The sequence below is a fragment of the Phragmites australis genome, chromosome 10, assembly GCF_958298935.1.
Source record: "Phragmites australis chromosome 10, lpPhrAust1.1, whole genome shotgun sequence".
NCBI lineage: Eukaryota > Viridiplantae > Streptophyta > Magnoliopsida > Poales > Poaceae > Phragmites > Phragmites australis.
This window is the reverse complement of record NC_084930.1, coordinates 2,724,805-2,750,706: the sequence shown is the minus strand read 5'-3', so window position 1 is coordinate 2,750,706 and position 25,902 is coordinate 2,724,805. Positions and strand designations below refer to the sequence as shown.

The 25,902-nt window shown below is 40.6% G+C and overlaps 3 protein-coding genes across 5 annotated transcripts; 1 reads left to right on the top strand and 2 right to left on the bottom strand.

The window, feature by feature from the left end:
- Positions 1–1,107: 1,107 nt before the first annotated feature.
- LOC133931392 (choline monooxygenase, chloroplastic) lies at positions 1,108–5,860 on the top strand. 2 transcript variants are annotated; one of them, XM_062378265.1, is made up of 10 exons: positions 1,108–1,455; positions 2,041–2,086; positions 2,760–2,895; positions 3,386–3,460; positions 3,574–3,780; positions 3,890–3,985; positions 4,298–4,416; positions 4,502–4,595; positions 5,016–5,066; positions 5,567–5,860. In XM_062378265.1, the coding sequence occupies exons 1-10, from the start codon at positions 1,203–1,205 to the stop codon at positions 5,702–5,704; spliced, it is 1,215 nt and encodes a 404-aa protein (XP_062234249.1). In that variant the 5' UTR covers positions 1,108–1,202; the 3' UTR covers positions 5,705–5,860. The 2 variants fall into 2 exon arrangements, with proteins under 2 accessions (XP_062234249.1, XP_062234250.1); XM_062378266.1 differs by having other exon boundaries at positions 1,316–1,455; positions 2,041–2,126.
- Positions 5,861–12,849: 6,989 nt separating this feature from the next.
- On the bottom strand, positions 12,850–20,828 carry LOC133931388 (serrate RNA effector molecule-like). The gene is made up of 12 exons (XM_062378259.1): positions 19,979–20,828; positions 19,808–19,893; positions 19,436–19,490; positions 17,112–17,186; positions 16,951–17,025; positions 16,806–16,853; positions 16,573–16,641; positions 15,692–16,495; positions 15,551–15,599; positions 14,593–14,825; positions 14,329–14,523; positions 12,850–13,131 (listed from the first exon to the last, which is right to left on the bottom strand). Exons 1-12 carry the CDS (start codon positions 20,377–20,379, stop codon positions 13,071–13,073), a joined length of 2,151 nt encoding a protein of 716 aa, XP_062234243.1. The 5' UTR covers positions 20,380–20,828; the 3' UTR covers positions 12,850–13,070.
- A 439-nt stretch (positions 20,829–21,267) lies between these two features.
- LOC133931389 (GATA transcription factor 20-like) lies at positions 21,268–25,700 on the bottom strand. Of its 2 annotated transcripts, none has more exons than XM_062378260.1 (7): positions 25,096–25,700; positions 24,909–24,995; positions 24,692–24,804; positions 24,173–24,301; positions 23,118–23,223; positions 22,423–22,497; positions 21,268–21,670 (listed from the first exon to the last, which is right to left on the bottom strand). In XM_062378260.1, the coding sequence occupies exons 1-7, from the start codon at positions 25,567–25,569 to the stop codon at positions 21,584–21,586; spliced, it is 1,071 nt and encodes a 356-aa protein (XP_062234244.1). In that variant the 5' UTR covers positions 25,570–25,700; the 3' UTR covers positions 21,268–21,583. The 2 variants fall into 2 exon arrangements, with proteins under 2 accessions (XP_062234244.1, XP_062234245.1); XM_062378261.1 differs by having other exon boundaries at positions 21,268–21,667.
- Positions 25,701–25,902: the final 202 nt, after the last annotated feature.

The following is a 25,902-nucleotide window of genomic DNA, read 5'->3' as shown; positions in this document are numbered from 1 at the left end:
ATAGATAATATATCAGCGTATTTACAATTTTAGCATTCATATTCGGCACACCGTGTACCGAATATGGTACTATAGCCCATATTTGGTACACGGTGGGTCGAATATGGCACTGTAGCACCATATTCGGCACACGATATACCGAAAATGACACTGTAGCACCGTATTCGGCACACCGTATACCAAATACAGTGCTACAGTGCCATTTTCGGCACACCATACTCCGAAATGAACGTGCATGAACAGTACCTGCAGTGCATTTGAATTTCGTTTTCCCTCTTTTTCAAAATGGTGGTCTTCTGTTACTCCAAAAATGTTAAAACGTTTTTTACATATTCCATAATCCATGTGCAACCTATTTTAATTGGATTCACCGAAAAATCCTTTGTATATTTAAAACTAAAATTCTCCAAAAAAAAAGACTACTTTTATAACTTGTAATAATTGTTAGTGTCTCAAATAAATTCCAAAAAATTTAAAAAAATTTACTAATATTCTTATTATGTTATGGACTAATTTCTAAAATTATTTTCAACCCTAGTTTATATGATTGAAAAGTGAGTTCCTTTGTAATGCTTCACTTATATGCATTTTTATCATTTCATGTAAATAAAGCATTACAAAGTAACTCACTTTTTCATCATATAAAATAGGTCTGAAAATAATTTTAGAAATTAGTCCATCACATAATAAGAATATTAGTAAATTTTCCTTGATTTGTTGGAATTTATTTGAGACACTAACAATTATTACAATTTATAAAAGTAGTCTTTTTTGAAGAATTTTAATTTTAAATATATATAGTATTTTTCGGTGAATCTAATTAAAATGGGTTGCACATGTATTATGGAATATGTAAAAAAAGTTTTAACATTTTTGGAGTAACAGAAGACCGTCGTTGTGAAAAAGAGGGAAAATGAAATTCAAACGCACGGCTGTTACTGTTTATGCGCGGTACTTTCATTTCAGAGTAAGTATTTTCGAATATAAGCTACAGTACTATATTCAGTACATGTTATATCAAATATAGATGTTAAAATTGTAAATACGCTGATATATTATCTATTTCGATAAATACGGTCACGTATGCTATCTAATTTTGGATTTTTGCCTCTAACGCCAGCGGCGAGCGACAAGAGCAACGCGAGCGGAGCACACACGGTTGCTCACCCACTCCCAAGTTCCGACGCAGGCCGGCGACGGCGATGGCGACAGCTGCGCGATCCCTGGCTGCCTTCTCCTCCGCTTCCGCCAAATCCGCTCGCCCCGGGCACTGCAGCGCCGCCGCGCCTTCCCGCGTCGCCGCCGCGGCCGAGACCGCGCGGCGGCTCGTGATGGAGTTCGACCCGGCGGTCCCGCTGGCCTCCGCGGTGACGCCGCCGAGCGGGTGGTACACCGACCCGGACTTCCTCCGGCTCGAGCTCGACCGCGTCTTCCTCCGCGGGTGGCAGGCCGTTGGTACGCAGGCTTGGGTTTTTTCACCCACCACGGCCCGATCGACCTCCCTTTGGAATTTCCTTCTAGGTTTTAGGATTTGTTGCTAGCTGCGTGTTGCAGTGTAGCTTATGTCGATCGTTTCTAGAACTCGCCATTGGTATATTTGATTTCAGCTGCCTTCCTTGATCCATTCCACCAATGGATGCGACTGAGAGAGTGGGACTCACTGTTCAATCAGGGTATGGGAAAGGCCGTCCGTTAGACCCATTTCAGTGCAGGGCATGTCCGGTCAAATCGTTTACAGTTGAGAAATTGGTGTTGTTGATACAAAGGGGGTATTTGGATTGGTCTTGCACTTGATCCTTGTGCTCTGGTTGGCCGTGAGTAGCAATGTCTGCGTCATTTTACAGTGGAATACAGGCTTAGTACATCAATGACTGGCAAGGATGGGTTTATCTTTTCGTCTTAGCTTTTCTCGCATCACTTTGTTACTGTTTCTTCAGTAGATTGTTCATTACAGCTACATGCTCACATGTCTCCTTTATTAGTGTCCATAGTTCCTTCCTGGATGCTTATGTGGTGCTGCATTTTAATGCTCTTTTCCAGGTCACATAGGGCAACTGAAGAACCCAAATGACTTCTTCACTGGAAGGTGCTTTCATATTGTTTTCATGCTTCTGTAGCCTGAATCAGTATGACTTGGCTTCTCCTTATTTTTATTCTGTTTATTTCACAAGTATTACATTCCAATTACCCTTAATTCTGTGCTAGTACTCGATTTATTTGAAGGCATGGAGATTTAGGTACAGAGTTTCAAACTAGAAATAAATAATGGCAAAGTGCACTTTTTTCATTATTTTTTAGTTGGACATAATCTCAGAAATACTATGAGGAAAGACCATGATGTCCTATTGAACATAAAGTGCCTTGTTCTTTGTTCATAAACTGAAATTTTATGTGAATAGATTTCAGGAGGTTCTTTGTGAATGAATTGATACCAGCTTCTGTTACAGGGTAGTTGTAGACTGGCAGTATACAAGCTATCCATTATTTTCTTTCCCTTAAGGTAGAACAAGTTCTGCTAGTACTTTCCATAGGTCAGTACCTTGCTGTTGATGTACAGTTACAGTCACAGCTATTGTTATAGTGGCTGGTGCACAGGACTTATACTTCTTTTATGAGGACTTTTTTAGTCTACATTGAAAACACTTAAAATTTGTGAATTTCAGCCTTGTCATTTCAAATTCTTGTAAACATGATAATTTATTTGTGTTGGAGACTGTTAACCTTCAATAGTCTAACAAGCTGAAGCAACACTGCAACAGACTGGGAAATGTAGAATTTGTCATATGTCGAGATGCAAATGGCAAACTTCATGCTTTTCACAATGTGTGTCGCCATCATGCCTCTCTCCTTGCATGCGGAAGTGGTCAGAAGACTTGCTTCCAGTGCCCTTATCATGTGAGTTCCTTAACAAAAGCCCTCTAGAGATGGTACATTCTAAGGGTTCTGTGCTTATATCATAATTCTTTTTTCAGTGTCCTAAGATAGCCATATGGTATGGATGCTTCAGTCATCGATTTTTGAGACAGGAACTGTAGCCAGATAACTTTGAAATATCATGGGATGAATACACATGATACTAGGTTCTTTAAAATGCTAATATAAGAGAAGAAAATTCCACAGGTCTTTAATGGGGTTTCTAACCTTGGTTTCTGTGACAACTCATAATTGGACTCCCATCTTTTTGGTAGTTGTGTGGACACAATCCAGAAATAACCAAACAACAAAGCATCATTTAGTTCATAATTATGTTTATTTGAATGATTGTCTGAACTGGGTGCGGTAAAGCAGCAGGTAGATGCTAAGCTGTAGAAATCATATTAATCTCTGCCTAGTTTTATCTATTTCGATCATTTTGTGTGAGACTGTATCAATGCCATTCTCACAGGGTTGGACATATGGATTGGATGGTACCCTCCTGAAGGCTACAAGAATATCAGGAATCAAGAACTTCAATAAGAATGTATATATTTCTTTTGAACGAAATTAATAAGAATATGTATAACCCAATTTCTTTCTTTAGCCTATATGCTTGTCAACCCAACAACTGCAGCTCATGCTTATGTTTGAGAACAGGATTTTGGTCTCATACCAATTAAAGTGGCTACCTGGGGACCTTTTGTGTTAGCCAGATTTGATGATGAGTCCACTGAAGATAATGTTGATGATGTAGTTGGAGATGAATGGCTGGGTAGTGCTTCTGATCTGTTGATTACAAATGGCATTGACACTTCACTGCCTCACATTTGCAGGCGAGAATATATTATCAACTGTAACTGGAAGGTCCATTGTTGATAAACTGTCATGGCTTACATTTTGATCATATAACTCTGAAATGCAATGATTTTCTCTTGAACATATGCCTTTAAGTATTGTATATTTCTTACCACAGGTCTTTTGTGATAATTATCTAGATGGTGGATATCATGTTCCATATGCACATGGGGCTCTTGCATCTGGTCTGCAGCTTCAATCCTATGAAACACTTGTACTGTCCGTAAACCTCCTTTCCTTCTGCAGATGTTTCCTTGATAAAATTTTGTTTAGGTATTAGTGACTTGGTGCAAATTGAGGGGCCTGAGTAGGCCAATGTTTGCATAATTTGTTTGAGTACTATTCTTTTACTCAGGCTGTATTTTGTTGAAGGTACCAATTTCATTTTGTCTTTGTTCATTTCATCTATTTTCACATCTGATACCAATGCTACTAAAGTGAAGTAATGGTTTATATTTGCTTAGAACTTCAATTTCTGTTCTCATTTAAGATGGATAGCTAATTACCACCTATTCATTTCTCGCAGGCATATGAAAGAGTCAGTGTTCAAAGATGTGAAAGTGCACCAGCAGAACCAGACGACTTTGATCGCTTAGGGACAAAAGCTCTCTATGCCTTTGTTTATCCAAACTTCATGATCAACAGGTAATCATCTTTGAGGACATGTCATCTTCTACTTTCTCACATTATATTATTGCATATGAGAGGTGAATAACTTCTCAATTTTCAGGTATGGTCCATGGATGGACACTAATCTAGCTGTCCCATTGGATTCAACCAGGTGTAAGGTGGTATTTGATTATTTTCTCGACGAGTCTATGCTGGTATATTCCATTTTCTTGAGCTCATGTATCAATCTATGTTCTTGCAATACATACCACATACTAATGCAGCCATATGGGGTCTTTGACGAATCTCAGGTGGCTCGTCAATATGATAGTAGTTTGGATTGCTAACATGAGATTCTTTTTGTTACACACAGGGGTTGTTTCTTGCTCTTGCTTGATAAAATGAGATTGTTTTAAAGAGCTCCATTCCTTTGGGTAGCAACATCTTTTGACTCCGTAATATAATTGGCTGATTTCAACTTGTGAAGTAGTAAAACATAGTGTTAGCTGATCTGCCACTTTTGGTCAATTAGTTGTCTATATGAACTTGCTAACTTTGCCAATGTTATCCTCATGGACTACTAAAGGTTCCATCTGAAAACTTCTGCAGTTGACTTGCCCATATTGAATGTGCAGGATGACCAGAATTTTATCGAGGGAAGCCTAAAAGACAGTGAGCAAATACAGGTACATAACCAAAACACTAATGCTTGTGACTTTTGTGTTAATATTATCCAATGAACAGACGAGAGTTTATATGTCTCGTTGTATACTCGAACCTATACCTATAGCAGTGTATATTGCATGGTTAATGGCAATACCTTGATTGAGTAGTTGCCATATGTATTTCCTGCTCTTATGAAAGTCGCTCTGGGTGAGGTAGCGGTAGGCAATAGCATTATGTTCTGTCTCTATCTGGATTTTGCTACATTTTGCCACTATGCTGGCATGTGCAACATATCATCAATACGATTGTGCCGCAGACCTTTTATTTAAGTATCCACCATGCATCGATTCATTGCTATATCACGGCAGTGAGCAATCGTGAACTAGTTTCTTGTAGACCTGCAGCACCATTAGCAAGCAGTCCATGTGTGTAACATAGCAGCGTTTGCAATAATATGCACCAGCAGTAGAGTGTAGACATTTCAATGTTGTTGCTTGACAATAGTATGTTTCACCTGCAGATGGAAGACATTGCACTCTGTGAGGGAGTTCAGCGGGGCCTGGAATCGCCGGCTTATGGCGTTGGTAGATACGCACCTTCCGTGGAGATGGCGATGCACCACTTCCACTGCCTCCTACATGCTAACCTTAGTGGTTAGTTCTCTCATCTCGTTTGCGCATCTTGCCGGGTCTGTACAGAACGGAACGGAACGGTCCTATCTGCAGAATGCAGCATTTACACTTGTTTTGAATGTAATCTTGAGATGTGAACTGACCGCTCTTCCCCAATCACACATTCATATGTTTGCTGGCTCTTTGAGATCTCACTGTTTTTCAGTCTATACTGTTCATTACTAGAGCTTGTTGGATGTTACAGCGACAACCCAATGGCAGCATGTACGAGAGGTCATCAGCAAAATATGCATTCTGGCCAGGAACTAGCACTCTCCTCGATGATGATGACCCAGCTCTGGCAGGAGTGAGGGTCGGGTCCTTCCAGGGCAGCCAGTCCTGATCGGAAACAAGGGAGGACGCTGGATCTGAGTCCAGGCCATGGTAATTAGTAGCAAGTATAACAATTCACATTATACAACTTAGAACAAATGACGTGTTTGGTAGTAATAAAATGAAATTATGATTTACCACTCTGGCACTCTCAGGTACTGCCTGCTCATGTATGTGAACTGAGATATGTGACCACTGAAATGCTCTAATGGCCGATGACTCTTCTGATGGACATCTTTTCAGCAAATACACAATCTTCAACTAAAAAGCAAATACTTGAATCTTTATTGACAGTGGCATGTCATTTCTGTAGCTTCCATCAAAATCCTTATACAAGGTATTAAAAAAACTAGACAAACCTAGGAGGAACTAGATGGCTTTACATTAAGAAGTAGGCTCAGCTCCTCGAGTGCTTGTATAACATGAAACAATAGATGAGCTAATTGTTTCCTGTTAAGATATAACATTGAAACAATTAGTTCATCTGGTGTTTTGGCACTTAGATGAACTACATATTGTTCACTCTTCGGATAATTGGCCTACGGAGGAGCCACATATTTCTTGCTGACAGCTCCCACCGAACTGTCAAGTGCCAGATGAGCCCCAGTAGGGAGGGAGGGACGATGTAAAAGAGACCAAAATGTTCATCTAGATTGCTTCTCGTCGCGGTGGCTACGGATCAAGAAGGGGGATTTGACGAGCCAAAAATCGAGTGTTTGGGCTCCAAAACACTCGAGTCTAGTATAGACAAGCCGTATTTTTGTTGCCGTCAACAATATGCTAAAAAAGAAATTAAAAATCAAAAGTTGAGTTGTTATCGAGAGAAGCCTAGATGACAGTGAGCAAGGCAAATAACAATAACACGAACAATTGGCTCCGACTTGTGAAATAATATGATCATAAGTAGGTAGCCTTGTCAAAATGTCCACCATGCTGGCATCACAAGAAACTTCTTCCTCTGCGTGTTACAGAGCCACGTTTTGCATTAATCTTCGCCAGATGTAGACATTTTCAATGTTTCTTGCTTGACCGAAAATCATATGTTTGCCTTGCAGATGAAAGACGGCATTGCAATTGGTAACTTCTGAGGGAGTTGCGCGTAGCCTGGCGCTGGAGTCACCGGCTTATGCCGTTGGCAGATACGCGCCACATGCCGTGGAGAATGGAGATGCCCCCCCTGTCTCCTGCCTTGCATGTTAACCTCAATGGTTTAGCTTTTTTACTGGATATGTACAAAACAAACCTATATAAGAGAGTGTACAATGAGGTGTTTAGAGGAGATGCTTATAGAAAAAATAGTTTTTTTTTCTTAACTGCACTAGGTAGGAGCACCGCTGCTTATATTAGTACTAACAAAATAGTTAATTATGTTTAAGTACATATAGTCTTTGTTTATATTAAAGATTATTCTCTCTGATTGTAAATGTAATTTTTTTTTGACTTATGCACAAGGATTAAGAAAGTATATCAAATGAACTTGTTGCACTTTATTTATTCTACGTGGAAAAAAATAACTCATTCATTTGTGAGAAATGTTAGTATCTATTAAATAAGGTTAAGAAGGGAGAAAAGGAGAAAAAAATATATAGAAGTTCAAAAATGACTTATATTTAGAGAATAGTTGAGTAGGCTAAAATGATCTAGATTTATAATCAGAAGGTGTATAATTTTTACATAGATACTTAATATTTTTTTCCTTAAACATCTAGCTATAAGCACTTATCATTGCTAACTACATATCGATCGGAAGGCTACGGTATTTACCCACTTTTGAAAATAAGCTTGAAAGCACATGAGATGTGGATTTGACCCCCATCAGTGGGTGGGAGGGAGCCTAGGCGTGGAGTGTGGTAGTGGGCTACTTATCGGCGAAGGCAACACTCGTTATCCAATATGTTTGGACAAATTTTGCTTAGATTTAGAGTTTTCACCGAATTTCATCCAAATTTTAAAATTCGCTCGAATGATTTCAGTCAAAGATTTCCCGGAAACCGTCCTTATCGGCGGGGTCCGATTTGTTTCATGCTATGCTCAAAATCTGTCAAAATCGGTGCTGCTTCAACCACCTCTGTGCCAGTCTTCTCCAGTGCTCCTCCTCCCAGAGAAAGAGCAACTTTTCTGAGAACAACAAACAGCGCATCTGCCATGTTTGCCCTCACACGCAGCTCTGCTAGCAAGCGGAGATTTCAGTGTATAAGACGAAGAACGATGTTTAATAGTTTAATTGTTGAGACCGACAACCGAATTGATAGTCCAGTAGGGCTAACAGCAAGCGCAACAAAGAAATAATGTATATGCCTTCATGGTTGGTAGCATCGGAAGAAGAGGTCGCAGGTAGGGAGGATGAACAAGAAAAGAAAGCGTGCCTACCTCGGCGTCGTGTTTAGGTACTCCAAGGCGCCACACGGTACGATGGATTGATGCTTTTGCGGCTATTTTGTTTTTGGGGTTTCCTGTTCGATCTTGACCTCTGTTGGTGTTGCTCATCGAGATGTGATTGATGGATGATTGTGATATTGCCTGCAGGTGTTGTGCTAGCTAGCTACTGGATTCGGGGCGCTCACTGGCGCCGTGCTGGGATCGGAGGTGGCAAAGCACCAGCTCTACAAGATGGACAAGCATGACGCCAACCTTAGGTTCATCTACTGGTGGGAGGACAAGGTCTCAGGTTTGTTCTTTGTGCCTTCATATCCTCCTTCTGCTCCTCATTCTTATATGATGATCCAATTTCAACAATATTGTATTTAGTGCATATTTACCTCGTAAGAGAACATTGAGTCGAACATTTCGATTGCCTGCCACTGATAATGTATTGTTCTGACTACTAAGTGGATTGCAAACTTTGAAGTATAGGATGTGGTGTGTCAGTTTCAGCTTGGGAGGATTCACTTCTGATCGGAGTCGTGCAACTGCACGGTTTTATTTCGTTAGTCTTGCAGATGCTTTTAGCTTTCAGTGGACGTTATACATAGTGGTTCTAATTTTGTATATGTGAATTTGCAGTACTTAATTATGAATGCTAAAACTCTGAATGTATATGATGAATTTGTGTTAACCCAGTTCATCTGCAAGACTAACGAAATTAATATCTACTAATTATACCATGCTTATATGTGATGTCATATTTCTGATGGTATTGATTGCTTATTTATCAATTAATCTCTACTAATTATACCATGCTTATATGTGATGTCATATTTCTGATAGAAAATTTAATTTTTGCAGGCACAAACTTAGTTCGTTCAACTACTGTTTGTGAATTTTGTCACATATATTTCTATAGAGATTATGGGCAATAACGGTTTGCCGTTGATTGTCTGTTGGATGGACTTCAAGCAAAATTGTTGTCCGAAGGAGTGTGAATAGCATGACTCGTGTTACCTGGCTGCTGGATGCTTTCCTTATTTTGTGTTGATGATGTCTGTAGTCTAATTATATTCTAGAATTTATAAATCTTATATATCAATCAGTTTTTTTTTTGTCAAATTGATTCTTTTTCCGTAGCAATACATGTGTTTCACCGGTCAACTATATTGTCTTGTGTAAATTTTCAGCTCCCGTTGAATAGTTCGCTTACCCCTGAATATTTGATTGTTGACTGTTTCGGCAGCTTTAATCCTCCTCGTAAAGATATTATACATGATGAGATTTATGCGATCCAGGTGATGAGGACACAATCATATGCAGAACAGAATAGAATTTTTTTTGTGATTCGGGCACTACAGTTCATGTTCTCCTTTATTCATGTCTACATATTAGAATCTCTGTGTACATATTTTGTTTGTTCATTAGTAACCATTTATGTATAGATTTTTGGCTGAGATCAAATTCATGAGATTGATTCAAAAAAGTGCACGTATTTTGATCGATTTTAGTGGAATTTTCTCATGTACATACTCGTTCATGAAGTGTACATGTGATATTTGAATAAATTTGATGATTTTTGTGTAATTTAATGACTGGTCACCTATCATCAGAATTTCAGCAAGGGTACATGCAGAATACATCAAATGATTTTATATGGCACCAGCAGCTTCATATCGTGGCAGTTGCAGCGAATCTCGCAGGTATGAGGTGGCCAATGCCCTGACCGATCTCATAGTTTTGTGTCGTTTTCTTGGTTTCTTGCCGATGGATGCATGTGCATTGATCTTTAGTTTTTGTTTTTCCATCCATGCGGTTGTTTCTGTTTCTTAGTTTTCCACCTTTTTCGCTTCTCATGGTCTGCGTGATGGATGACTGATGACATGTCTTCTCTAGCTTGGTGTACGCTGTCTTAGGAAAGAAATTCTACGAGATCTTGTCTCACATATAGACCTCCTCTTATATATAACATATATTCTTCTCTAATCTCATATGTGTTGCGCTAGGTTGTTGGATTGGAAATGAACGATATAGGAGAGGGTCTTTTTTGAATCTTTCAAAAAAGAGTCTTACATAATTTCCTTCCATCGGCTTCGGGTGCCAGATCGGTGATGACAGTGTTCGGCCTCCAGGGCAGCGTCACGTAGGGACAGAGGAAGCTAGATGGTGAGACTACAAGGCCAACTACCATCCAAGCTGGGATCCAAGCTCTTCCATTTACTTTATATATTACTTTCGTTGCAGAGGGGTGGCTCTTACTTTGTGCATCACTTTTCATGCAGATGGTGCAGCGAATTTCATGGGGGAGGCTCGCCACATGCTCATCGCACCCGTTGATGCCGCTAGGAAACCCGGAGCAGCCAAAAAAACCTAGCTCTAGGGAGGCTTTGGCCAAATGGGCCTGCAGTCTATTCACCTTGAAAAGAGCTCTTAATTTACAAACAGTAACAGTCCGGCTGAAATTTGACCCATCCACGGCCCAATAAAGGCCTAGTTGTGTAATCTGAAAAAGAAAATTTTGTATAGAAGAGGAATTGTATTGTCATGGTTTCATTCAATCAAGAGGTTGAAGAAAAAAGTGGACTTCTCCATTGGCATCCTCAACTTGATCAAATTGTGAAACATGATGATTTTTGCACCGAATAAAGGGCGAAGTTCAATCTGTATGTGCGATCTTGATTACTTTTCTATATTGCTAGAACTTATATATCAATTAACTCTGTGTTGTCAAATTGACTATTATTATATTGCAATGCATGTATTTGACCCATCAATTATTTTATCTCATGAATTTTTTTCTCCTGTTACAACGTACGAGCATGTAACTATAAACAAATAGTGCAAAGGAGATCAGTGAGGGAGTTGCCGTAACATGTCTCAAATGGAACTGCCCTCTACTCTTGCTTATAAATAAATGGCCAGCGCCGTTCAAAGGGGTTCCATATAGAGAGAGCTCAGGTGTGATAGCTAGCTTCTGCAACATACACAGAAGAGAGGCCAGAGAAGGGAGCGCTACTGCGCTAACAAGACGCATGCTGCGGGCGGTGGTTCCGAATAAGGTGAGAAGTCTGCTCCTCTAGAGTCCAATACCATATGTTTGTACCTTCAGATCGAATTTTGACAATTTTACAATTGCATTAGTTGTATTGTGTTATTTTGCTTAGTAATACTATCATACTGAGCTTAGTTTTGTGGAAGCCAAGATGCAGAATCCTGACCATATGTGTGGTGAATGTCATGTTTGTCCAACTTCTGAGGATGTGGCTGGAGGGAAGACTTGTCGGTAGGCTGTTGGATCGAAACATTTCTTTTTTGAAATTTGGGTCGAAATATATTTCATTGTGCACAAGCCACACACAGGCCGAAATCATACCGTTTCATTGTTCATGTTACACGGGCCGTCTCTTACAAGTGATACGAAATCGATCCTTTGAATTGTGTTTGGGGCCGACAAAATGGTCATATGTTATATGGGCTTTATCTATGCTGTTTAACCGACTTCCAGCCCAGTTTAAAATTTCGGGCGACACATGAGATTCGATCTCCAACTCTTGAGCTGGTTTTTCGATAGATTTTTTTGACAGTTTGGAACCCTAATTTCCACCTTTCCAATGGAAATCTGGAGGCATTTCAGGGCGGCAAGGACCCAGCTTTTTGGTTGTAATCAGAATCATCGGTTGGTGCACGGTGCACTCGTCAATTGTTTTCATTTGCATTTTTCAAATGCTGCGTCCTGGGATTTTAGAGACAAGCTTGTGGTTCGGCTGTTTAGTGGTGCATTTCTTTGAGATCTCTTTGATTTTTTCAGAGGTGTCGTAACTTGATTTCAGATATGCTAAATCACACTACATGAGATGCCTTGCAATCTTTCTGATCGTTATTTGTCATCTTTTACAGAGACCATTACCACTCCTCCCAGATTGCCAGAGACGATAGAGAAGTTTGATATTGCTACAAAATTCCATTGCCGTAGAAGGAACTGCCAACAAGACATTTGGCAATTGATAACTGCAGTAGTTCTGAGGTACATGCCAAACCCTATCTCTACTAGACTCAATGATTATTTATCATAACTAATTTAAAAAATCAATTATTAATTATCAAGACACATGCGCAAACATCAGCTTGTTTTATGTCTCATGGCACTTAATCAATACCTTACGAAAAAATTTAGCTTTCGTTGCAACATGCAAACATTTTTGTCGAGTGCCCAGTTCACTATGTCTACATTTTAATCTAAACATGATTCTGATCTTCTAATATGCACATTTACATCAGAATCTCAGTATTTTTTTTCTTTCTTTTTCTTTTGGAGAATAATCACGTTGAATAAAATTTTAGTGTTAGGATGAAATTAGGCATCTTAGCAACGCACGAGCATCTTACTAGCAATTATCCAATGTTTGTTGTACCTGCAGAGTGGGCACGTCGCACAGGTCAACAAACCCAAGCAAATCTGAGACTTCCCCGATTTAAGTTACAACAAAATCAAATAGATTACATGTCACCTAAAAAAATTGATCTACTTGTTCGTGACCATACACCTCTGCCTCCGTACAAAGAATACAACCCAAATTTTCTAATAGGGTACCGCAAAACCTTGGGGCATCTGGAGATGCTAGAGCTGCTGGCAAAATTGCTGGTATGGTAGGGAGCCTACAAACTTCTGTAGTCAAGGACAGTAACTTCCTCCTCAGGAGCATCAAGGTCGTTATAACTGCAACCAAGTTCAGGGTCTCAGGGATGAGTTGCAAGGTGGTAAGAAAAAAATGCAGTAGCAAGCTAGATTCAAGCCGAGAGAACAATTTGCCTTCACAATTACAAAACAGCAAGATTAACACAAGTGTGAGCAAAATCAATAAAGAGTGAATTGCACAAAACTACAAGTATTTATTGTGCCATTTGTAACAAAAAAAACTACAAATATTATGCCTACTAACACAAAACTACAAGTATTATGCACTGATTTCACACAAAATTCGATTTTAATTAGATTCACCAAAAAAGTCTTATGTTTCTCCAAAAATCATAGCTTTTTTATGTGTTCTATAATCCACGTGCAACCTATTTTAATTGGATTCACCAAAAAAAACCTATGTAGAATTTAAACTAAAATTCTCCAAAAGACTACTTTTAAATCTCTTAATAATTATTAGGGCCTCAAATAAAATCCTAAAAATATGGGGAAATAATCATTAATATTCTTCTTATATGATGAATTAATTTTTAAAATTATTTTCAGCCCTAGGTTATATGATAAAAAAGTAAATTCCTTTATAATGCTCTATTTATGTGCTCCATTTAATATATTTACAAAAGAATTCACTTTTTCACTATATAACCTAGAGATGAAAATAATTTTAAAAATTATTTCATCATATAAGGAAATATTAGTGAATTTTCCTATGCTTGTAAAATTTTATTTGAAGCCCTAACAATTATTAGGAGTTATAAAAGTAGATTTTTAAAGAATTTTAATTTAAATTCTACACAAGCTTTTTGGATGAGTTCAATTAAAATAGGTTCCACGTGGATTACAAAATATGTAAAAAAAAAAATAGAATTTTTAGATAAACATAAGACTATTTTTTAAATAAATCGAATTTTGTGTGAAATTAACACACAATATTTATAGTTTCGTGTTACTATTCACAATACTTATAATTTTATAATAGAAATGGCACAATACTTGTAGTTTTATGCAATTTACTCATCAATAAATAAGGGATCATGAACCGAGTCCAGCTCAGTTGGTTAAGGACGTGGATGTACGTCTAGACCGCCTAGGTTCGAGTACTCTTTGACACAAATTTAAATGCTTATTTCTTCTTATTTATAATGCTATCTAGTTCTTCCTCGGATGGTCAAATTTTTTTTCTTCTGAAATTTGGTGTCATAGTAAATAACTACCAACCTTCGTAAACGACGAGGATCCTGACGATAATTTGGAGGTATAGCTATAATCGGCGCTGGACCACCCAGCATTGGACCGAGCACTCCCATGTTCCCATGTGGTGCGCCGTTAGGTTCGAATGGAGGCGGCGGCCCTTGCTCTCTCAGCATATGCATCGCTATCTCCGGAGGTGCAGGAACAAAAGGTCCCAATGGACTGAAAACAAAAGCACCACAACAGTTAGAAGTCCAACAGACTTATAATCAAAATGCACTTCACACCTACCCAGCACCAGGCACAGGCATCAATATTGGAGGGGGTGGAAATTCAGCGACAAAAGGAGCATTGGAGCCCCTTCCACGAAAAGCATCAAACATCTGATCATCAGGTCCATCACGGCTAGGAGAGCGATCACCTCTACCATATCTGCCTCCATCTCTCTCTGCCCTATCATATTCTCTACGAGAATCATCAAATCTCAGACGATTGTCCATACCAGGTCTCCCTCTTGTTCTGTCCTGAAAATCAGAAGTTGGATCATGGATCAAGGATGCTGAAATGCAATTGAACATTTAATAAACATCAATTTTGCTGGTTTCCTTCTCTATTCAACATAATTTTCGTTAGCAGCATCTACGCTATACCTAAGAAATTGTCTGGCCTTGGCTTTTGAAACTTTCAATTTTAAAGAACAACAAATCCAGAAGCTATAGACTATTGAGTGATCTCATTAGTTGGATAATTTTTATGTTGGGGCTCTCCCCTAGTTCCGGTGAGGCAGTTAAACGCTGAATCATTCCCCTTTACTTTCAAAGCCAGGCAGGCAGAGAGTTAAAAATCCATTCAAAACCCCCCAACATGTGGACATCTCTGCTAATTCCCCAATGACAGTATGTTTCACCCTCACAAGATGGCAGTGTTGTGGCACTGGAGTTCTGGTCCAAAGGAATGGGTCAATGGGCCAGTAACAAAAAGGCACATCCATACAATGTGCACCTTCAATGGTGAAAGGACTTCTATGTAGATTAAAATGCACGAAAGAATCATACCTGCAAAATCATTAGTACTAAACAGAAAACAACCAGAAGTACAGAATGCCTCCGGAAAAGAAGTAATGCCTATTTTCATTTAAAAATTAAGTAGAAATACATGCTGACGTGTGATGTGTCAGAGTCAGAATAGCACCATGCTTTGTAGATCATACTATTTATTAAAGCTAGTAAATGGGGTGTGTTGTCCTTACTGGTACAGACTGTTGCATAACTGGCGTTCCACCTGGTGCATTAGGATCACTGTTCACAGACAAAGGATTATATAAGCATCACCTCCTAAAATTTCAGTAGCACTCGTCTCTAGCTGCAAATAGAGTATGATGTATACATACTTCATGTAATTTTCGAAATAAAGATCCTCTCGAACTTTTGAAGTCAACTCTAACACAAGTTCTGGATGCTTGAGCCTCAAATGCTTGTGGACAAACTCAGGAGCATGAAAAAGTTTCGTACAAGCCTTCGCGCCGCAGCCATATTTCCATCCATACTTTTCATCCCTGATTTTCCTGACACAAGGTTCTAGAACTTCGACAGCTGCTGCATCAATTTTGTCCTTGGCAGTTAGTATGACCAGGGGATCCTGACCATTCAGTCTTTCCTGCCAAAAAATATCCAGCTTCTTCTCCCAATCAGCTGCACTGATATCAGATGTGCTAGAAGTCTTATTATCTGCTCTCACATGACGAAGTCCTTTTGCCTCATGTGATTCTGATGTGCCATAGTAATCAACACCGTGAATACGCCATAAAAAGGTAAGGATAGTGTCTAGGAGCTCAACACCTTCAAGGCCTTTGACAGTCGTCAGGCCTCGGATTATAATTATAGGTCCCATGGATCCAATATGTGATTTTTCAACATCTGACTTGTCATGATCACCACTTGACAGTATGTTGCCCTCAATACCCTTCTCAGCATCAAGCTTACGGACAAGTCCTAGAGTTTGTTCTATATCAGCTTGAATTCGCCATGATTCAGAACTAACTGGATGAGCCTTGGGGGCACCAGAAAGAGGATCAGTTCCTTTTGAGGAATCTTTGCCATGCTTTCTTCTCTTGTCACTATCTGTATCATCCTCAGAATTTCCATCACTGCCACTTCCTGATTTATTCATGGCACCCGCAATTATTCCAGGGCCACTGTTCAGCAGGATATCAATAAATAAATTAGTAGTCCAAAAAACATCATAACACAAACTACACGGTCGCAAACTCACAGATCCAGAGTTCCATTTTGCAAATCAAGAAAGAAGTCCTTCGCTATGACCTTACAACGTTCATTCCTCCTGCATAACCCAAAAAAAAACTTACTCAGATGAGCTGTACAAAAAGTCAATTGCCAAAAGTATAGAAATAATTAACCCAAACAATTCTACTACAATGTGTTTTGTTTTCTGGATATGCAGAGCCAAAGTCCAACAGAAAACGTTCACACAGAATGCAACTCCACCTTTGAATAACAGATAATAAGTTGGTTGGGTGGTACTTGTCTTTCAACCTGCAAGTACAAGCAAAAAAAAGGCAGTTACGTAATTGGACTGCGTGTATTCTACAGTATACAGTTAGCACCTGAAATTAAACCATTTTAAACATACCAGTCTTCATTCTTGTGGATATCGAAATAGGCACGTTTCTGAGTGGTGATATACTCTGTTCTGTATTCTTGGTACCTTGTAAATGAGGCAAAAAAAAGGCCCGTAAGAAATAAAACAGAGCACAAAGATTGAATCGCTTATGCGCTTTCATTACTGATTACCTGCGCTCAGCTTCAGTTGGTGAAATATCATCCTCAAGGACTTGAATGAACTGTTTGTACGTCATCAAGCCTTCCCTGGAAAGATTCATAACCATATAAGACCACAGAAATATGTTGCCAGAACCCATAAAGCTATGTTCCAATCTCGTGTTTCCAGAATGGATAGCTCCAGAAACTTAAGGGAAAAAGAATAACTAGAAAAATGTAAGTATAAGAGAGAGAGAGAGAGAGAGAGAGAGAGAGAGAGAGAGAGAGGGGGGGGGGGGATTATAATCTGGTATATCTATTAGCAAGATTATGCTGCAGTACACCATTGACTTGCAAGAATGCTCAAACATCTCATCGACTGAATACCTCTTTGGCACTTTGAGAGGTATGTAATATGCTTCGCAAAAAAAATGCTACGAAACAACAAGAGAGTGTTTAGTCTATTTTCTATTTTGTCTATTGGCATGCATTCACTTATGGAGTACATTTGAGGTCTTCACCTCAGATGAATGAGGATGCTCAGAATGAACTGCTGCACATGTTTGTACAATTTGGCCGATATCTTCATGAGACTACAATGCCCATCAACCCCCCCCCCCCCCCAACACCCCACCCAAAAAAAAATTGAACGAGAATGTCTTGCTTGCCATAAAGCTTTAGCAGCCTAAAAGGCAAGGAGACACTTTGAATAAACAATTAAAAATAGTAAATTGCACATGATGAAATCCAATATACATTTGCATGCTTTCATGGGGTTCCTATTTAAACATTATCAGCAGCGAAGGGCCAATGATTCTTGGGAAATGATGCACCATGTGAGGTGCCATGGGGGCATAATAACAAATTATACTTATCAATCAGCTGTATGGATTACTACTATTATATTAGCATTGAATAAAACCTATAGACAAAAAACTTCACCTGATGGAGCAAAGATAACGAACACAATCACTAACTTGTTGATCCTATTATGTAGGTTCTCAATTCCAGCAGATGACCCTCAGGTTTGTGAAAGGAGATGCAAGCACAAAATGGTACTTGTCTTTTTATGTTGATTTTTAGAGTAAAGCAGTTCTTTTTATTTGATTTTATAAAATTTCAAGGGGAGGCATGACCACATCAGCCTAAAGGTGCCCACATCTCATTTATTGTATGTTCATAGGTAACCGAAATTACAAATGGATGGCTCAGGAAAAAAATCGAAATTAATAAGGTATCAAGACAACAGCAACAAAACATTTAGTCCCAATCATGTTGGGGTAGGCTATAGATGAAATCCAACAAGAGGTACACGAACCAAACAATAAAGTAAAACTATTAAAAATAGCAAAACAGTGCTAGCGAGGTAGCAAGAAAGACAAATATCATAAGGGCGTGTAGTCATCTTATGTTTTTCCTTAACAACTGCCCTCAAGTCGACACATTAAATAAGAAAGAACGAAGAAAGTGTAATTGGTTTAACGATATATATATAGCAAGCCAATTTTTATAGAGAAATAACACTTGTAATATCCATGGTAGACTAGGACATTTCTATCAAGTAGAAAATGATCAAACACTCCAAAAAAGAAGGGAGTCAACAATAACACTCAAAAATAAGGTATCAAGCCAAAAACAAGTGTGAACAACTGAACAACTTGCAAATATGCAGGAAACCAGAATGTGATATGTTGCACAAGATAGTGAATCATCTCTTATTACTTTGTGAAATAAACCACCACTCATGAAATTCAAACAGAGCCTCTTCCATGTTGGTTTTGTTAACAGATAAAGAATGTTCTCATCAGATTCTCCATTTGACTTCCTCCAAAACACATACTGCTTCTTCTTTTGAGGATACAGCGACATCTCAAGACAATATGGCCTTAGTTAAGTACCCCTCCATTCACACTGGTGCTATACTGGGAGGAAGCTCTTTGTGGGAGTAGTGCAAACTGTAAAGAGAGCACAATGCTTGTTGCTGGTGGCTAATAAGAGTAATTAGGATCTAAAGTACAAATTGCACTTCTAGTAGGAAAGAAACATCATGCTCATGATTGATAAAACTATCCATATCTCCCTTTCAACTCCATACTCACTTTGCTCAAATGATCAATTTGGATTCAAACATCAAATATGGAGAATTTTCTGAGAAGATTCTGTATCCGTTAACGATGCTTTAGAGCATCTAACAGTAGAAAGCTTAATTTGAATTTCCCAAGAGTGGTGGTAAGTTTCGATGATTCCTACAGAGTGATAGTGTTCATTGCCAAGACAAGAAATTCAAAGTGGCCTGTAAAAAAACAAGTCAAAAAGCAAGCAAATAAATGTATATCGCTAAGTAGTTACATCAATACCTTTGAGTGTTCCCTGGACCATCACTGGAAGCCCCGTATCCTGAATCAGGCCAATCTGGGTATCACAATCTCGTGTCAATAGATAATCATTGAGACAATAACAAGAAGTAACGTTTGACAAATCATGATAATAAAAGAGCTGCCCTTTATACACTTTTCCCTATCTGTTCTATGTGGAGTAGAGATGTTCAGGTGCTCAACATTCTACTTTGACTAAGGCACACCAAGAATGTGCACGATAATAACACTGACACCAAGATCTTCAGTTGTTAAATTAATAACCATGCTCACTTAACAAGCACGGCAGCTGCTCAAAATCGTCTCTTTTGAAGACTGATACAATCGAACTTCGCCTGAGGGGAGAAACCTCACCCGGAGCACGATTCGGATATCGGCCATGGTGCCGGTCATCATCATACCCACCTCTGCCACCACCTCGCTCGTAGTCGTAGCCACGCCTGCATAACCATCCGATCCGTAAACACAAGGAACAAAACACTTGCCGAGCAAAACCCGACGGACGACTGAGCCCAAAATCCTCACCTCCTGTCGTCGTACCCGTACCGCGGCGGGCTCCAGCGGCCCCCGCGGCGGTCGTACCCGTCGTCCCTCCGCGACCGCTTGAAAGGCGGCGACGAGGACCTCCTAGGCGGCGAGTGCCGGCGGCCGCCCCGGTACGGCGGCGGGCTCGGGCTGCTCCCGCTCCGTCCGCCGCGGTGGTGATGGTCCCGGTACCTCTGGGGCCGCGACGATCCAACCGGCGGCGGCGGTGGCGGCGGCGGGAGGGAGGCCGGCGGCGGCGAGCGGCTCCGCTTGCGGCTCGGCGGAGGGCCGCCGGGGGGAGGCGGTGGTAGCGGCGGCGAGCGATCCTCAGGGCTGTCGGGTGGCGGCGGCGGGTGGCGCGCGCGCGGCGCCTCGGAGGTGGGGTCGAGGACGTCGGCCATTAGCGGGGTGGGGCTAGGGTTTGGAGCCGTAGGGATCCAGTTGAGTCGAGCAGTTGTACAAGGAAGCGCAGGGGAGGTCGACCCGCGAGATAGGAACGAAGGTCAGATGCCGCGCACGAAACGGAAGCGTCTAGAAATCGGGTGTTAGGAACGGAGGAGGTTTAACGGCGGCGGAGCAGTGTCGTGGCTAAGGTGGATCATAGCTTTCTGGCTCAATAAATTTTTATATTTTATAGTATATTTTGTATCAAGTCTCTAATATTTTAGAGATTTAATCTCCTTATAGCTAGTTAGAATCTATTTAATTTCACCCATCCTTCCTGAATTTGATCTAATCTTTGCCACTTAGGCCTTCACCATAAGGCCACGAGCAGACACTATATGTATATGATGATACGTACTGTATTACTGTTCAACAAGATTTATAAGAATAATTTATTTAGCTTCGACAGGTGCAACGCTTAGAGAGATCAAAAGTTCACTCCACGGATAATTTGTTTCACACCGTCTCTTTTTGCCTATCGTGATGTGCATGTGATGAGAGTGCACCTGGTGTTGTACTGGGATTTTTTTAAAAAATATATATATGTAACAGGTGTGGTGGCTAGATTTAGCCCTGCATCCTTAGTAATGGACTCTGTGTTCCGATTAAAAAATATTTATAAGAATAACTTGTTTGGGACGCATTATTTCTGAAGGAATTGAACGGATTCCTGAGAATTCATACCAAAAAATATATATTCGCACGCCTAAAATGCACAAGAAACCTCAACCGCGCTAACAAGATTTCGATCGCGCAGAGGACTCGCACCCAGCACAGAGGTCATACGTACCAGCCATGGAGCACAACTGACTGCAAGGAAGTACTGGGATAGTGAAACAAGCTGATGCACGGGCTAAAACATCTGCTTTGAGATCTACAAATAACTACAGCACATACGTGTTCGCACTGAAGTAATGAACTTCATCGTTACTCAACTGCCATGACTCAAAACAAGAAACAAATTCGCTATAGCCATAACGGCTGCAAGCATATGATTCCGTGAGATAAAACACTGTCGCAGCTCTTAAAACCTACACGACGCCAAGTACTCGATATCTAGCAGGTTCCCACTCAAGTTATAGTACAACAGTTGACCGCCTACAATAGAGATCACTCCAGGATGATGCTTGTCACCCAGCACTGAGACAAACACCACTCTGCTCACGTCGATGACTCGTGGCCATTGGCCATGGTTATTGCAGGATTCTCTAGCTCGGCGCCAGGCGCTGCTACAGCACTTCCATTCTGCTGGGAAAGAGTAAACAGTGATCTAAGTTTCAACTAGTGATTTATTCAGAGCATGAAACCATCCAGTTTACCAAAATAAACAAGGCATACTGATAAAGTTATGGAAGCTGTGAAAGAGAGTTCAGAAGAGGATGATAACGATAATAGATGTCATACTGTCCTTAAAACACTATTAAGAACACTATCACTTTAGGCTACCTTCAGTACAAAGGGGGACAGTTAACAATTCATCAGCAGTAAACGAAACCCAAGATTAATTTAAGTCTTAAGGAGGAAAAAAGATAAATGGTGAAGGCATGCACCCACCAATAAATTTTCTAGTAGCTAAAATTTCTGGCACATCCAACCGAAAGTAGTCGAAACTAGTTACCAGTTGCGAATATAGCAGAAATCAGCACCAGTGTAACTTAGATTCCAATTTAGAATGAAACAAATGGAAACAGGGGTTTGAGCTCAAGTTGTGGAGCATAATTTGATTTATTGTATGTTATTATGTGCTTGACAATGGTAAAAAGATCAAAGTGGCATGGATTAACCAAATTTGGCTCAAAGCTGCTGGTTAGTAGTGGCTACCATCTCTAGGACAGAGATCATGCAAGGTGCATTGCTTTGTCAGAAAATTAGATAAGGAATCAACTAATCTGAGTCAAAAGGATTTCCACTTCCAGCTTATAGGGTATGTTTGAACCAAACAGACTCCCCACCGATATTAGGTCGAAAACTAGTGCAGAGAATAGAGAAGAAAAACTTACACCACCATCTAGAAGCGGAGCTGATTGCACAGCTTGAAGGGGTACAGGAGGCTTTGCTAGGTCCCTCAAAAAGCCCTACAACGATATGGACGGACAATCAATAGATTTACTTATGTTAACATGATACTTCGTATAATGGATTATTTATGAACCACCAGTAATCCATCAGATAGTCAACAGTAATATAATGGAAATAAATGCCAAGCTTGTTCACAGAACACAGACTACATACAACCGAAAGTACACACACTATGTATGTAATTCGATGCTTTGATCTAGAATTCGTTGTACTAAAGTTAGCACATTAAAATACAGAAAAGAAAGAACAAGCTCGATAGCAAGTGAAAAAGACTGCTTTAACTCTGCATTTTATTTCTTCAATATAAAGCAGACAAAAAGAGTGCTTGGGTAAAGACTATAGTGCACACATACAAATAAAGATAAATATGTACTGCTTTACCAAGTATAGAGTTATAAAAACTTCGGTACAAAATCGTAAAGGTACAGTAGCCTTCTTAAGGTGAAAGGACCTGAGAAAGAACTAAGAACAAAAATCTTAATTCTTAACATTAAAGCAGTTCTAACAACTTATGCCGGGTCCATTACAGAGTTCAATCTAAAAAAAGTTAAAATCGAAGTTTCAATGCTCACTAAAATCTAGAATTGCAATTGTACTACTAAGCATTCGCAAGTACCTTATTTGCCCACATGAGGCCGCAAGCATTGCACAATGTTCTTGGTCCATCAGGTCCACGACGCATCATAGGTGTAGCTGTTGCACTAGTACCACAGTGATGGCATCTGAAAGAATTTCAAAGACAGCCATCACAACAATTCGGAAACAATGTTTCATAAATTCATAATTTTTTTTAAAAAAAAAAACTCCAATTGCAAAAAAAGGCAATTCAGATCCAAAAAAATAGAGAGAAGCATGTGTGAATGCACACCAGGTAACAAAAAAATGTCTGGTCTGTATCACAATTGCTTGTACAACAGTCAGAAAACAAAGTAATCAAGTTTGAGTAACCAAATCCTGCCTGTCAGCAGGAGGCTGATCTTAAATTACCTGCTCCGTACAGTACCCCAAAAAAACTCGACCAACCTAGGAGGAACTAAGTAGCATTATAAATAAGAAGAAGAAATAAGCACCCAAATTTGCGTCAAAGAAGACTCGAAACTGAGTGGTCTAGGCGTACATCCACACCCTTAACCAACTGAGCTAGGCTCAGTTCCTAAAGTACAAGACCACCAAGGTGGCAAGGCACCACAACCAACCAGTGGGAGAGTCATGACTCATCAGCATTTGAGTGTAGGAAGGGGGTAAAAAGCCTTTGCAAACTAACAGCACCACAGCATTTGCTTGATATCATGATATGATGGCAGAAGCAAATCATGAAAGTTACAAATTCACATCCTGGGTGAGGCAAGCTAGAAAAGATATATAGAGGTACTGTGATGTGAACCAGCAAGCTGCACAGTTATCAAACCATAGCATATGAATTTATGATATGGATGCTTAAATTGTGCTTCTTTCTGGTACTAATTAAGAGAATAAACATGGGTCCAAAATTCATGCCATCTACAAATCTATAATGAAATAAAATAGAACACTTAACAGCAGCCATAGTTATCATTCTAAGAATCTAAGTCACTTTGTTTGCACAAAACATCTTTTATGCATCTTAAAATATTGCTGGAAATGCCAAACACATGTAAAACAAGAGCAACCCGTAACTTTTTGCAAACTTACTCAGCAGCAGACGGAGGTCGGCCTTCCAGAGCCCCCCAATTTGGGGAGCCATCTGCAGTTGTCAACTCTGAGGTTGCTTCATCAGGCTTTGGTTTTGAAGATGTAAACTGACCTCTATTGCGCTGCATCCTATAAATAAAGGAAGTTATGTAAATCTCAAGAGTGCATATGTATAACCCTAAGCAGAAGTATTCAAGATTGTGCACCAACTGAAAAACATAAGAATACCTCATAATCTTATATAGTCAAGAAATCCACACTAGTATCACAGCTTTCGAAGCAGCATAGATTTATAAAGCAACCAGACAACAGAAACTACTTGAACACACAGCTTTAAAAAATGAGAACTGGCTAATCAGCTACACAACTTTTTTGTACAACATACATGATAAGAGGGTAGAAAAACCTTTGTTTCCAAATGTACAGTGTAAAATTGGTGAGTAACAACAAAACAAACTTAACAGCATTTCAGATATTACAAATGGAATACCCAGCCAAAGATAAACAGCCGGCACCAACCTAAGCGCAACTTCCTTCCTAACAGTGTACCGGATCTTCTTATCAAAATTCCGTTCTTTCCGCTTCTCCCTAAACCTCATCAGTGATGCCACCCGATGTGGGAAATTTAGCCTCTGAATGAAAGCAAATACAAGCATGTGAGCCATCCCTTCCAGCTAGTACTCTTCCGAAGATAATTGATGGACACTGCATAAGATTAACCATCACTTGTCCCAACCTTACTGTAAGGCGAAGAAGATGACGCCGCTGAACCCAAGCCCGGGTTCAGCTCCCTTCCTCCGAGCAGCAAAAGCACGGCTTGGACCTGCGGAAGCAATTGGAAAACCCACCGGTCTAGCAAATCATATCGATTACAAGCAGAGAAGGCAAGTTCACATATGTAGACGGCAGGACAGGAGAGGGACCTTATCAGGGGAGACAGAGTCGAACACGTAGACCTCGCCCTGGAACGAGAGGGTGAGCTGGTTGGACGAGATGGGCGGCACAGTCGCGGCCACCATCGCCCCGTGCGGATCCATCTGCAAGCCAGCCGCAGCCGCAGCCGCGGCAGCAGCAGCGGCAGCATCCGCGTCCATGGGGACGGCCTCTCTGCCGACCCCGCCTTCCTGCCCCTCCGCCTCGTCCTCGTCCTCCTCCTCCATCTCCTCGTCCTCCTCCTCCTCTTCTTCCCCCACCTCCTGCTCGTGCACCTGCTGCTGCTCCTCGGCGTAGCGGTTCATCGCCTCCGCCTCGGCCGCCACGGCCGCGAGGTGGTCCACCGCCGGGGCAACAACGGCGAGGGGAGGCGGCAAGGCGGCTGGGTCGTCCGCCACCGGCTGCGGGGGGCGCTCGGGCCCCCTGCGAGGCTGGTAGGGCTTGCTGCCGTCGTGGTGGGACATGGATGGGCGGTGGTGGATCGGAATGGCGGATCGGATCGGACGATGGGGACGGGAGGTAACCCTAGCCCCTAGGATTTCGATCTGGTTTCGGTTTGGAGGGTGGAAACGGGCTTGGAAGGGAGACGAGGTGGGGGAAGCCGTGCGGGTTTTTTGTGGACGGATCGCGGCCGTCCGATCTATGGTGATGCCGTACCGTGGTACCAGCAGTAAATAAATAGTGTTTTTCAATGTATCCTCGTGTAAGTACCACTAAATAGCTATTATTTGTCCTCAGCACGGATTTTAAAGTGATGGTGAGACCCATTTAATATTAATCATATATGTCAAGTAATA